This window comes from Myxine glutinosa, chromosome 10 (genome assembly GCF_964187855.1).
Source record: "Myxine glutinosa chromosome 10, kmMyxGlut1.1, whole genome shotgun sequence".
In the NCBI taxonomy this organism is placed as follows: domain Eukaryota; kingdom Metazoa; phylum Chordata; class Myxini; order Myxiniformes; family Myxinidae; genus Myxine; species Myxine glutinosa.
The window spans coordinates 128,490,429-128,505,161 of NC_136270.1; the positions used below are offsets into that span (position 1 = coordinate 128,490,429).

The 14,733-nt window shown below is 37.6% G+C and overlaps 1 protein-coding gene across 1 annotated transcript in view; it reads left to right on the forward strand.

The window, feature by feature from the left end:
* The first annotated feature begins 12,335 nt into the window (after window positions 1-12,335).
* LOC137433762 (acid-sensing ion channel 1) overlaps window positions 12,336-14,733 on the forward strand; it is a 673,311-nt gene continuing 670,913 nt past the window's right edge. Inside the window, exon 1 of the mRNA XM_068126050.2 lies at window positions 12,336-12,970. Within this exon, the coding sequence (XP_067982151.2) occupies window positions 12,389-12,970 (582 nt within the window). The 5' untranslated portion in view covers window positions 12,336-12,388. The remainder of the gene's footprint in view (window positions 12,971-14,733) is intronic.

The window sequence follows — 14,733 nt, forward strand, 5'->3', positions numbered from 1 at the left end:
TCTCAAATAGCTCAAAAAAAGTTGGATAACTTGTTTTCCAAATATATAAATGAATGATTTTTTACCCGTTTGGGAAAATAAGATAAAATTTAATAACCATAAAAACATTCCAAATTCATTGAGATGTCTAATAGTTGGTTCAAGCGGATGTGGAAAAACCTGTTTACTTTTAAAGATGCTCCTTGGTTCTAATTTTTTAGATTATGATAATTTAATAATTTTTACAAAGTCAAGTTTTCAACCCGAGTATCAACTACTCTCACAGGGTTTTAATGCGGGTCTTAAAAAGGAAGACATTATCGGTTTATTTAAACTTCAAAACAAACTAAATGATTATAATATTGATGATATAATACAATTATTTTGTGATACACAGAAATCAAAATCGAAACCCATAACTTGTATTCTCAGTGATAATACGGATGATATACCTTCACCTCAAGATTTAGATAAATCAAAAAAGAACCTTGTCATCTTTGATGATTGTGTTAATGAGAGAAACCAAACAGTAATGGATAGCTACTATACAAGAGGGAGACATTCTTCTTGTAATTGTATATATCTTAGTCAATCATATTTTCAACTCCCTCGACGCTCAATAAGAAACAATGCCAATACTTTTATTTTATTTAAGTTAAATTCAATAGATGTAAATAATTTTTGGATAGATAATTGCTCTACGTTATGTAGTAAAAAAGAATTTGAAAATTATATGAAACACACGATTGGAAAATATAAATATATTGTTGTGAAACAAGATGAGATACTAAATGATATTTTTCAATAAATAAATACAGAAAATGAATACTGAAGAAAGAGAAAGAAAGTTTAAGGAACATCAACAATTAGTTTCAAAAGTTGTTAAACAACAGGAAGAGATAAAGAAGAAACGGAGACAGAAACTAACTGGTGAAGAAGCCTTTGAAAGAAAACAAGAGAAATTCTTTAAACCACTTTTGAAAACTCAACACCCTACAGTTCCCACGGTAGAATTTACTCCGAAAAAACTTCAAATGCTCAAAGATTTTAGTCAGATAACAAAACAAGAACTTGGTGAATTAGAATATGATGACGAGGGATTATTTCGGAAACTTGAGCAGGTAAATCAACCCCCTAATTATGTTGTGGAAGCTCTTCAAAACAATGAATATTCTGCGGGTTCAAAAACCAGAGCAGGTCTCATTCCAACAGAAGAACCAGCAGTGTTTCATCTTGTGGAAGAAAAGGTATTGATATTTAATGATGAATTGATGTTCTTGAGTTCTACTCAACCAAATGTTAAATTAACTCCAAGATTAATGTTTCTTCTAACAAACCCCGGATTCAGCGGTTCAAAATATTTTGAGGAACCACTTGATATGGAAAGAGAGGAAGATAGGGTATATATTGAGTTGTTAAATACACTTGATTATGGAGTTTCTGTTGCTGGTAAAAGTAAGAAGAATGAGAAGGAGAAACATATTATTGATGCTTTAAGTAAGCTTGGTTCGGGTGTTAGTTTTCTTCCAAATGACCCATCACAATTAGTTAATAGGCTATTATTGTTATTAGGTAGTAAGAAGGCTGGAAACAACAATTGTTTTAATGAATCCTCAGCCATTTTAGATCAGTTGATGAACATGAAAATAATTAATAAATGTCAATACAAAGATATTTTATTAGATATTAAATAAGATGAGAAGCACAATTCTTAGTTTTAATTTCACAACGAGCGATTACACAGCTTCATTCCCTTACCCACTACAACTTGACCCCCTTACCTCATATGAGGCATCTTTGTTGTCAATGGAAACTTACAATACCCTTTTTAATATCACAGAGAAAAACAACAAGTTTAGTTATAATCCAGGCACTGCCTACAAAACTATAACTGTTTCACCTGGAGCTTACGAGATTTCTCAAATATCTTCAGAAGTCTCTCGCCTTATGAAAGAAAAAGGTGATGAACCAAAAAATATTGTAATAGATATTCAAACACACACTTCAAAATCAACTATTAAACTGAAAAATAATTATAAAGTTGATTTCACGATTGAAAATTCGTTCAGAGAGCTATTGGGTTTCTCTTCAAAAAAGATTGAAAATAACGGGACGTTTTACAGTGATAATGTTATCCAAATATCCTCCGGTATAAATTCAGTATTAATTCATTGTGATTTGATTGATGGTGCTTATAACGATGGAATAAGAACAAATACAATATTTTCATTCAGTGCATACTCAACCCCGATTGGTTATAAATTTAATATGGAACCAAAAAAGCTTGTCTATTTACCTGTGTCAGGAAAAACCATATACAGAGTAAATTTTAGGATAACCGACCAAGATAATCGTATGATATCCTTTAATGATGAAATTATATCCATCAGAATTCACCTACGTGAAGTTTTTCAATAAATAAATAATGGTTATTGTAAGAAAACACGAGTTGGGAAAATATAAAATAATTACAGGGGAGGGCATGTTCCTTTCACCAGACTATACAAGGTATGTGGGTAAAGGATACTATAAACCTAAGAGACAACGGGGTGTGGGTCATCAATTTCGAAATAAAGGAGATGGGATAATTGATACTCTAATGGGTATTGGTTCAACCATTCTTAAACATAAAGACCTAATTGGTTCAACTGCTTCTCTCATGGGAAATGTAGCAGGTGTTGTAAAGAGTATAAAAGATGCTCAAAAGGAGTCCCATAAATTACAAGCAATCAAAGAAATTAAAAAAGGTAAAACTCAACTATCTTCACAAGAACGACAAAAAATCATTAAAATACTTGGGTCAGGGTTTCAACAATTTTAATACTATATAAATACAAGTATGGAAGCGATTGATAGTATCTATGATTTGGATGATACGATTATCATTTCAAACTCTACTAAAAAGGAAGACTATTTTAAGGTAAATGCTATTACAGGAACCGACTGGAATTCAAACGGAACAAAAAGTTTTGAAATAAATAATCAACAAACTTACTTGAATATAGCTGATAGTTTCTTGCTGTGTAAATTTAAATTCACTAAGGCTGCGAATAATACTAATGCTACACTCGTAAATGATTTCTTCTGGAAAATGTTTGACAGTGTTCGCCTGTATATTGGAACACAAGAGGTTGAAGCGGTTGATTATGTCTCTGCTACATCTGAAATGATGAAATTTACACTATATTCGTTTGGTGATAGAATGGGTAAGGGAGCTGTTGAAGGCTTTATTCCTGATATGTCAACGGGAACAAACACAGACCCTGGTTATAGTCAAAGGAAGTCAATGTATAATGATGACGCAAAAGCTGAGAATAGTTTTACCGTAGCAGTACCTCTTAAAGGTATATTTGGATTTTGTGATTATGATAAAGTTTTGTATGGTCTTAAAATTAGATTTCAACTACAAAGGAATGATAATGTAAATAGATTGCTTTTTGGGGCTGAAAATGCTTTTGGCGACAATAATAAATTTGTTATTAATGATTTGTGTTGGTATATCAATGAATATACTCCTAATCTTAAAACGGAGGAGATGTTAAATAGAAGACTTAACTCAAAGAAACCGCTAAATGTATCATACCTTAAAAGAAGATGTCAACACGTTAAACTGGAACACACTACCTACACTTGGAATTTGGGTGTTCTTGAAGGAAAGCCACGATACCTATGGCTCATTTTTAAAAAACCAGATGGAGAGGAGGGTACTAATAAGAATAATGCGCTGAGTGATAATGCTAAGGTGAAACAACTTCGGGTTTCTCTTGATGGCACATTTTATCCGCGAGATAGATTGGAAATTGATTGGGAAAAAAATGATTATGCGGAAGCCTACAAGTCCTACCAAAAAGTGTGTGAAAGTAATGGTAATAATGATCCTATTTTGGATATGGTTGCATTTAAAGGTTTATATACAATCTATGCAATTGACCTGAGTTCTCAAAAGGAAACTATAAAGTCTAATCGAGTGGATACTTCTCTATACATTGAAAGAGGGGAGAATGAAGAAGTTGATGCTTATTGTTTGCTTTTGGAGGAAACAGAATTACAGATTAATACAGATAATGGTGTTATGATTAATATCACATAGGTTTTTTCTCATAAATAAATGGTAGGGGTATATGTTAATCAAATCAATCTTAATAAATTAACATCTTGTATTCAAAATCAAAAGCCTTGTATTATTAATGTTAATACAATTCAAAGAAAAGGAGCTGTAAGAATTGATGTTTTACTCACACACACACAAGTAAAAACACTAAATGATGTTGGATCACTTAAAATTAAAATGACGAAACCTATGTTAAAGAAATATTCAATAGACGAGTCAAGAGGAGGATTTCTCCCGTTTCTAATTCCTTTATTTGCTGGTTTAAGTGCGGCGGGAGCATTGACTGGTGGTATTTCAGCAGCGGTAAAAACTGCTAACGAAAGGAAGGCACAACTAAAAGCTCAAAAAGAATTGGAAAGACATAACAAGGAGTTGGAGAAACAAATTAGTGGAAGTGGTGTAATTGTAGATTTTGCTCAAAAACTTGAAAGTCTACCTGATAAAGCTAGATTGTTGGTTGGTGATATGCTTTCCTCTATCGCTCAAGCGGGTGTTAAACTAACTAAACGGGGTAATGGATTATATCTTTCTCATAAATAAATGGATAAATGGTTTAAACAATTTGGAAAGAATACAACGTCAAATATAGAACTAGCCAAGTATTGTAAAACACTAAAAATTGATAATGTGGTAATCTGTATGAGAGATGAATTAATACATATAAATAAGAATACAAAGAATATTATTATGAATTTAGACACACAGAATGGTTCTCATTGGGTTTGTATTCATAATAGTCAGGATAAATATTATTTTGATAGTTATGGTATGCCACCACCTGTTGAAGTAATACAATTCTTACAGAATGGTGTTTATCAAACATTTCAAGTTCAAGAAATTAATTCTAAATGTTGTGGTCAATTATGTTTATATGTATTATTTCAACTCAACAATAATGAAAATTTTTATGATATCATTTTTAATCTAATATAAATGACTTATGTTGGAAAAGATGGTTCTATCTTTGGAAAATCCTCTCAGGATATTGATTTATCAAATTATTATACAAAGGCACAGGCTGAACGACAAAAATATAGTGTAAGTAAAAATATTAATATGAAGAATACTTATAAATTAATCAATTATCCAAACCCTACAGATGCGAATGACTTAATTAGATTAAGTGATTTATCACAATATATATTTTTAAAGAAAACAGCACGTTTTGTGAAAGAAGTAAAATTTACAACCACAACACCTGGTTATACTGACCATACACCTTTCCTCATTGAATTTAACTACCTGCTTACAATTGAATTTTATAAAGAAGGACATTTAGTTAATATGCGAATTAATAAATGGGGGTATGATATGCCTGATTTAGGGTATAATTGGTCTTTTTCAATAAACATAGAAGACCTACATGATTTAAATCAGTCTCGTAAAGAAGAATATTATCCACTTGGTGAGGATAAGGATTTATGTGGAAGTACAATTAGTAAACAACAAATACGTGATTTTAAGAAAAGAAAAATATATGATAGTATAGCGATGGTTCGCATGACAAAGAAGGAAGGTAATGAGATAAGGATAGAAAGCCGAGGAATACAAACCGATTTGGTAGTGGGAAGATGGGGTGGTATTACCTGTCATAATATTAATCTCACATATATTTCTGATACATAAATGGCAGGAAGAAGACTACAAGAGAATTATAATTTTTGTATTCAAGGATACCTACAAGAAAAGGGTGCTCGGTATTACATACCTTATGATTTGGAGCATATACATGGGAATTTTGTCATTAAAAACTGGCCTTATACTGATATTGTTAAACCCACAAATAGAGACTTATTTAAAATATTAAATAAAAATGAACTTCTCAAAGTTATGAAATATAAAACTCTTTTAGAAATCGTCAACAAATCTTATTGGTATCCTATTATGAGAAAAATAATTATAGATACAAGAATATCTCAAAATCCAGATGAGTATATGTATAATATTCTTTGGGGTTCAAACTCAAGGGTAGCAAGGGATGAGGAAGGAGTTGAAGAAGAGAAGGAGGAAAGAGAGAAAAAGGAGAAGGAGGAAAGGGAGAGGGAGGAGAAGGAGGAGAGGGAGAAAAAGGAGGAGAAGGAGGAGAGGGAGAAAAATGAGAAGGAGGAAAGGGAGAAAAGGGAGAAGGAGGAAAGGGAGAAAAGGGAGAAAAAGGAGAAGGAGGAGAGGGAGAAAATGGAGGAGGAGGAGAGGGAGCAAAGAGAGAGGGAGGAAAAATATAAAAAGATGGAAATCATTGAGATTCATAAAAGATTGAGTGTATTAAAGCAAATAAATCAATCTCAACGCACCGAAGAGGAAATTAAAGAATTAACAACTCTTATGAAGATAATGGTTTCAAAAATAAGAACGTCAATGTCTTCAATTTCAGGGAGGAGATTTAAACGAGAAAGTGGTGAAGAAGAAGAAGAAGAAGAAGAAGGAAAAGATTATGTGATTGATGATGTTGGTGTCATTGACTTTAGTTAGTTTTTATTTGTAAATAAATGGAGGAGAGAGTGAAGGCATTCCTTAGGATTCTTTATGTTTTAAAAATAAAGATTGAAATGTATATGTTGAAAACCAAAAAGGTTTTGATACTCTGTCGGAATTTTTCTGATAAATAAATATGAGTTATTGTCTCAAATGTAAAAAGAAAACTAAATCTAAAAATATCTCTTATGTTAAAGCTAAAAATAATAGAGTTTATCAAAAAGGAATATGTCAAGTATGTGGCTCTAAAAAGTGCCAATTCATCTCTCCTAAAAGAGGAGGAGACATACAAAAGTTTCTGTCAGGAAGTAAATTTACAACAACTGGAATTCCAGGGGAATTACACCTTCCAGGGTATTCTTTCTGTGGTCCAGGAACAAACTTGGATAAAAGATTAGATGAGGCTGACAATCCTAAACCTTGGTCTAAACCTACAAATAGGGTTGACGAAGTGTGTATGAAGCATGATATTGCTTATGGGAAAACCACTACGTTGACTGAAAAACATAAAGCCGACAGCGAAATGTTGTATAATTTGTCTTTGATACAAAATCCAACGTTGAGAGAGAAAGTTGATAGGTTTATTGTGAGAAATTTGATAAATGCTAAATTGAAACTTGGTCTTGGTTATTCCTCAAAAAACTATTAGGCTCTAATGATGTCATCAAGACTGAGGAGCTTTTGGCTGAAGAATTACACAAACCTATAATCACAAAGTTTAAAAGAAGGAAGGTTTATTCTAAATACACTGACCACACATGGTCCGCTGATTTAATTGAATTGAATAATGACAGGGGATACAGGTATGCTTTAACCGTTATTGATTTGAGGAGTAGATTTGCCTGGGTTGTCCCTTTAAAAAATAAAAGGGGTGATACTTTAATGTTAGCCTTTAAGCTAATATTTGATCGGGATAAAAGGAAACCAAAGAAGTTATGGACTGATGAGGGAACAGAGTTCTATAACAAAATATTCATGAAATTTCTTAAGGGGAAGGGTATTAAATTATACAGCACCTTTAATGAAGGAAAGGCAGTTGTTATTGAGCGTTTTAATCGTACTTTAAAAGAGAAATTATATAAAAAATTCACACAACTCGGTTCTCAAAAATGGGTGTATTTAATTCAGGATATTGTAGATAATTACAATAATACAGTTCATTCATCAACACAATCAAAACCATCAGAAACATTTACAAAATTAGAATATGAAAAGGAGATTAATTTGAGAAAGCCCAAGTTTAAAGTTGGTGATATTGTAAGAATATACAAATGGAAAAGTCATTTTGAGAAAGGTTATACACAAAAATGGACTCGTGAATTATTTAAAATCATTGATGTAATGGATACAGTCCCTTGGACCTACAAATTATATGATTTAAATGGAGAAGAAATCTTGGGTTCATTTTACTCACAAGAATTACAAAAAACACAAGTAAGCAGATAATACCCTTGAAAATAATAAATAAATAAATAAAATGTAATGGGGATACGTTTTTAAATCTGTGAACCCCAAACACAGAATCCCACAACTTTTTAGTTGGGGCTTAACTTTTGTGTGTGTATAATGGGGATACGTTTTTAAATCTGTGAACCCCAAACACAGAATCCCACAACTTTTTAGTTGGGGCTTAACTTTTGTGTGTGTATAATGGGGATACGTTTTTAAATCTGTGAACCCCAAACACAGAATCCCACAACTTTTTAGTTGGGGCTTAACTTTTGTGTGTGTATAATGGGGATACGTTTTTAAATCTGTGAACCCCAAACACAGAATCCCACAACTTTTTAGTTGGGGCTTAACTTTTGTGTGTGTGTGTATGTGCGAGTGAGTCATAATAATATACAAACCCTAACCCAACCCAAGCCCTAACCCAACCCCATCCCTAACCCAAACCCATCCCTAACCCAACCCATCCCTAACCCAACCCCATCCCTAACCCAACCCCATCCCTAACCCAACCCCATCCCTAACCCAACCCCATCCCTAACCCAACCCCAACCCTAACCCAACCCCATCCCTAACCCAACCCCATCCCTAACCCAACCCATCCCTAACCCTCACATTCAAAATCCCAACCCTAACCCAATCCCATCCCTAACCCAACCCCAACCCTAACCCTCACATTCAAAATCCCAACCCTAACCCAACCCATCCCTAACCCAACCCCATCCCTAACCCAACCCCAACCCTAACCCTCACATTCAAAATCCCAACCCTAACCCAACCCCATCCCTAACCCTCACATTCAAAATCCCACCCAAACCCTAACATAATCTTTCTTTTCTTCTTTTTTAAATACGTATTTCTTTTTTTTTTTTTCCTCTTCCTCCAATTCTGTCTTTCAAGGCTTTTAAGTTTGAAGAAGTAGAAATGGGAAGAAAGAATTTTCCAGCATTTTCTTCCTCGAACTTTCTTGATATTGCTTAAATCAAGCGTCATTAAATAAAGAACATTGTTCATTGCTTTAGAATCCAAAGAGTCTCCAAGAGGAACCCCACAGGTAGAGTCTCCAAAATAAAACCAACTTTCCAAGTTCCCAAGGTATAACCACATTCCTGTTGAGCCTCCAAGATAGGTATCACATTCCGAGTCATCAAAACAAAACCCCCATTCCGAGTCTCCAAAAATATAACCATCTTTCCAAGTCCCCAAGGTAAAACCACAATTTTCAGAAATATTGGGGGTTTCCGTGATAAGTCTCACATAGTATAACTGCGGACCATCAGGGAAAACTTCCCTTTCCCAATTTTTTAGGGTTTCTATGATGTGTCTCACATAGTATAACTGCGGACCATCAGGGAGAATTCCCATTTCACAATTTTTTAGGGTTTCTATGATGTGTCTCACATAGTATAACTGCGGACCATCAGGGAGAACTCTCCTTGCCCAATTTTTTAGGGTTTCTATGATGTGTCTCACATAGTATAACTGCGGACCATCAGGGAGAACTCTCCTTGCCCAATTTTTTAGGGTTTCTATGATGTGTCTCACATAGTATAACTGCGGACCATCAGGGAGAACTCTCCTTGCCCAATTTTTTAGGGTTTCTATGATGTGTCTCACATAGTATAACTGCGGACCATCAGGGAGAACTCTCCTTTCCCAATTTTCAGAAATTTGTGGGTCTCCAATGTATGACTTGTATTCTGGCTCATCAAGGTAGAACTTGTTCAGTGGGTTTTGTTTTGATAACTCACAACAAGTATCATCATGGTAAAACTCTTTTTCAGGATTTTGTGGATCTCCAAGGTATAACTCTTTGGCTGGGTCATCAAGGTAGAACTCGTTCTGGGGGTCTTGGTTGTTCAAAATGTCTTCAAACAAAAAAATAACTTCATCCCAAGTTGTGTTAAAAGCAGAATTTTCATTTCGTATCTCAGATACAATTTCCTGTGAAAGAAAATAACAATGTATTAATTTAATACAATATTTTTTATTTGTATAAATCAAGCTCTATGAATATTAAAATAAACTTTGTTAACTCTTACACGAGTCTCATCTTAAAAAAAAAAAAAAAAAAAAAAAAAAAAAATTAAATAAATAAATAAATAAATAAACAAACTTACCTCCATTGATAAGAGGTTCGAGTCCAGTTCATCAATCTGAAGGTTGAGTTCTACACAGGTAGTAGGACTCCATGGAATAGCAAAGTTATCCCATTCCATTTCGGCATAGTAGTCCATTCTCAAGTGAAGCAGAAAGCGTGTTTGAAAAAGCCTGTGTGGTCGGTGCCTTTTATAAGGACTGGGTGTGTCTTCCTGTGGAAATTCCCTGGGCGTGTCTTAACTGGAAATGATGTGATGGAAATTCCCTGAAAATGATGTAATGTATTACCTGGAAATGATACAATGCTGAAGAGTTTATAAAGTGGGTGGGACTTAGCAAAAGTGGGAGGAGCTTAGCAAAAGTGGGCGGGGCTTAGTAAAAAGTGGGCGTGGCTTAACAAAAAGTGGGCGGGCTTAGTAAAAAATGGGCGTGGTTTACCAAAAAGTGGGCGGAGCTTACCAAAAAATGGTATGTGGCACTGGAGGCGCTCAAACAAGAACATTGAGGGAGGTTTACCATTTTATCTTAGCTCAGTTAAAATATCTTAATAAAGAACCAAACTCAAACATATTTTTTGTTAATATATTAGATGGTGAAGAGAGTTGTAGGAGAATTAAATTATTTCCCACGCATAAACAAATATTTGTAGGGTCGTTGTTTGAGTGGGTTATATTCACCAGATGATATTAAGAGTAAAAGGTTAAAAGGTCCATGAGGTCAGAAGGATCACAGGTGTTTAAGTGGTCTAATGAATAAGGATAACATGTCAAAAGGTTAGAAGGTTCGTAAAGAACAGGGTGAGAGAAATATAGGTGTTTAGGGGCAATGAGGGAGGGAAAGAATTAATATGGAAGTGAATGGGTCAATGTTTGAGTGGGTCAAAGATTAATCTGCCAGATGATATGTAGAAGAAGGATGATAGGTCTATAAGAGAAAACAAATATTTGTAGTGTTTGAGTGGTCTAATGAACAACATTAAGGATAGGTACTACAGACAAAAGGTTTATAAAGATGAGGGTGGGAGAAATAGAGGTGTTTATGATTTTTGAAAAAGACAAGGGGGTAAATGACATTAGATAGGGATTTCCCATGTTAAACGGAGGTGTCCCAGAAGCAACATTATTACACTACTCACGTTGCCCCTGTTTACCTCCTCATTTCGAGCTGGCACGTTGCCCCTGTTTACCTCCTCATTTCGAGCTGGCACGTTGCCCCTGTTTACCTCCATTTCGAGCTGGCACGTTGCCCCTGTTCACCTCCTCATTTCGAGCTGGCACGCTGCCCCTGTTGACCTCCTTATTTCGAGCTGGCACGCTGCCCCTGTTCACCTCCTCATTTCGAGCTGGCACGTTGCCCCTGTTTACCTCCTCATTTCGAGCTGGCACGCTGCCCCTGTTGACCTCCTTATTTCGAGCTGGCACGCTGCCCCTGTTCACCTCCTTATTTCGAGCTGGCACGTTGCCCCTGTTTACCTCCTCATTTCGAGCTGGCACACTGCCCTTTTTTACCTCCTTATTTCGAGCTGGCAGACTGCCCTTGTTTACCTCCTTATTTCGAGCTGGCACGCTGCCCCTGTTTACCTCCTTATTTCGAGCTGGCACGTTGCCCCTGTTTACCTCCTCATTTCGAGCTGGCACGTTGCCCCTGTTTACCTCCTCATTTCGAGCTGGCACGTTGCCCCTGTTTACCTCCATTTCGAGCTGGCACGTTGCCCCTGTTCACCTCCTCATTTCGAGCTGGCACGCTGCCCCTGTTGACCTCCTTATTTCGAGCTGGCACGCTGCCCCTGTTCACCTCCTTATTTCGAGCTGGCACGCTGCCCCTGTTCACCTCCTCATTTCGAGCTGGCACGCTGCCCCTGTTCACCTCCTCATTTCGAGCTGGCACGCTGCCCCTGTTGACCTCCTTATTTCGAGCTGGCACGCTGCCCCTGTTCACCTCCTTATTTTGAGCTTGTCCGGTTATTTGTTTGGAGTTCGAAAATGTTGTCGGTGTCCGGATAATCAGGGGAATGTTCTGCCTCCAGTGTCACGAATTCAGTACCTGGTTAAAATGGATGTTTAAGGAGATGACAATCTGTATGAATTTTAAGAGGTGATGTTTGCTGCTCTCGTAAGATAAAAGAATATATTCTCAATTATCTTGTGACTAAAAGAGTTATGAAACAGGATATTCTGCCGCTTTAATCATTCTTTTCCTTCCCCTCAGGCGCCAATTTTGAGCCTGCCCTGAAAATCCGAAAGGTGTTCCACACTTTTCCAGGTGGGATATTGCACGATGGAGAAGGGGCTGGAGCTGCGAGCTGCTGCATCTTCTGAAGCCGAGAGTGACGGCGGAGCTCGGGTTCCCTCCCTCGAATCCTTCTGTCGAAGTTCGACCCTTCACGGCATCAGACACATCTTCGGCTCGGGCGGCTTCACCTGCCGCCGGATGCTCTGGCTCGTGGCGTTCCTGTGCTCACTCGCGCTCTTCTTCTTCATGTGCGCCGAAAGGGTGCAGCGCTACTTGGACTACCCGCAAGCGACCAAGCTCGACGAGGTGCCCTCGTCGTTCATGCCTTTCCCGGTGGTGACCTTCTGCAACCTCAACGCGTTCAGATTCTCACGCGTCACCAGCAACGACCTTTACCACGCGGGCGAGTTTCTGCGGCTCCTGGACGCGCGCCTCGAGGTGCCCGACGCGCACCTTGTGGAACCAGGTGTGTTCAGGTCGCTGCGCGAGCGCGCCGACTTCCGCAACTTCAAGCCACGCCCATTCAGCATGCGCGAGTTCTACGGACGTGCCGGACACGACCTCCGTGACATGCTCATCATGTGCAAGTTCCGCGGTCGTTTCTGCTCGCATCTTGATTTTGATAAGGTGAGATGCCCGTCTTGGAACGTCCGATTCTGGTAGGAAATTTGGGGGGTGGGACGGGGGGCGTGGCAGGGGGCGGGACGGGGGGCGTGGCAGGGGGCGTTGGTTCGCGAGACAATTAGGATATATGAGGTACATCGTACATGTATCATGTATGGTAAGTTTGACTGTCACCAACACAGTCCATGAATGCAACTTCAAAGTATTTATGTTTTTGCAAACCTGCAGCAACCTTGTTGTGGTGTACGTAGTTGTGAGGCTTCATGAGACATGATTCAGACACCTTGTTGTGGTGTACGTCGTTGTGAGGCTTCATGAGACATGATTCAGACACCTTGTTGTGGTGTACGTAGTTGTGAGGCTTCATGAGACATGATTCAGACACCTTGTTGTAGTGTACGTAGTTGTGAGGCTTAATGAGACATGATTCAGACACCTTGTTGTAGTGGACCTAGTTGTGAGGCTTCATGAGACATGATTCAGACACCTTGTTGTAGTGGACCTAGTTGTGAGGATTAATGAGACATGATTCAGACACCTTGTTGTGGTGTACGTAGTTGTGAAGCTTCATGAGACATGATTCAGACACCTTGTTGTAGTGGACCTAGTTGTGAGGCTTCATGAGACATGATTCAGACACCTTGTTGTCGTGGACCTAGTTGTGAGGATTAATGAGACATGATTCAGACACCTTGTTGTAGTGGACCTAGTTGTGAGGCTTCATGAGACATGATTCAGACACCTTGTTGTAGTGTACGTAGTTGTGAGGCTTCATGAGACATGATTCAGACACCTTGTTGTAGTGGACCTAGTTGTGAGGATTAATGAGACATGATTCAGACACCTTGTTGTAGTGGACCTAGTTGTGAGGCTTCATGAGACATGATTCAGACACCTTGTTGTAGTGGACCTAGTTGTGAGGATTAATGAGACATGATTCAGACACCTTGTTGTGGTGTACGTCGTTGTGAGGCTTCATGAGACATGATTCAGTCACCTTGTTGTAGTGTACGTAGTTGTGAGGCTTCATGAGACATGATTCAGTCACCTTGTTGTGGTGTACGTCGTTGTGAGGCTTCATGAGACATGATTCAGACACCTTGTTGTGGTGTACGTCGTTGTGAGGCTTCATGAGACATGATTCAGACACCTTGTTGTAGTGTACATAGTTGTGAGGCTTAATGAGACATGATTCAGTCACCTTGTTGTGGTGTACGTAGTTGTGAGGCTTAATGAGACATGATTCAGACACCTTGTTGTGGTGTACGTCGTTGTGAGGCTTCATGAGACATTATTCAGACACCTTGTTGTGGTGTACGTCGTTGTGAGGCTTCATGAGACATTATTCAGACACATTGTTGTGGTGTACGTAGTTGTGAGGCTTCATGAGACATGATTCAGACACCTTGTTGTGGTGTACGTAGTTGTGAGGCTTAATGAGACATGATTCAGACACCTTGTTGTGGTGTACGTCGTTGTGAGGCTTCATGAGACATGATTCAGACACCTTGTTGTGGTGTACGTCGTTGTGAGGCTTCATGAGACGTGATTCAGACACCTTGTTGTGGTGAATGTGCCATTTGTTTATGTTTGTACGTGTTCGATGAATTTACCATTTGTTTATGGTTGGACACGTGGTCGAAGAATGGACAATTTGTTTATGTTTGTATGTGATCGATGAATTTACCATTTGTTTATGGTTGGACACGTGGTCGAAGAATGGACAATTTGTTTATGTTTGTATGTGATCGATTAATTTACCATTT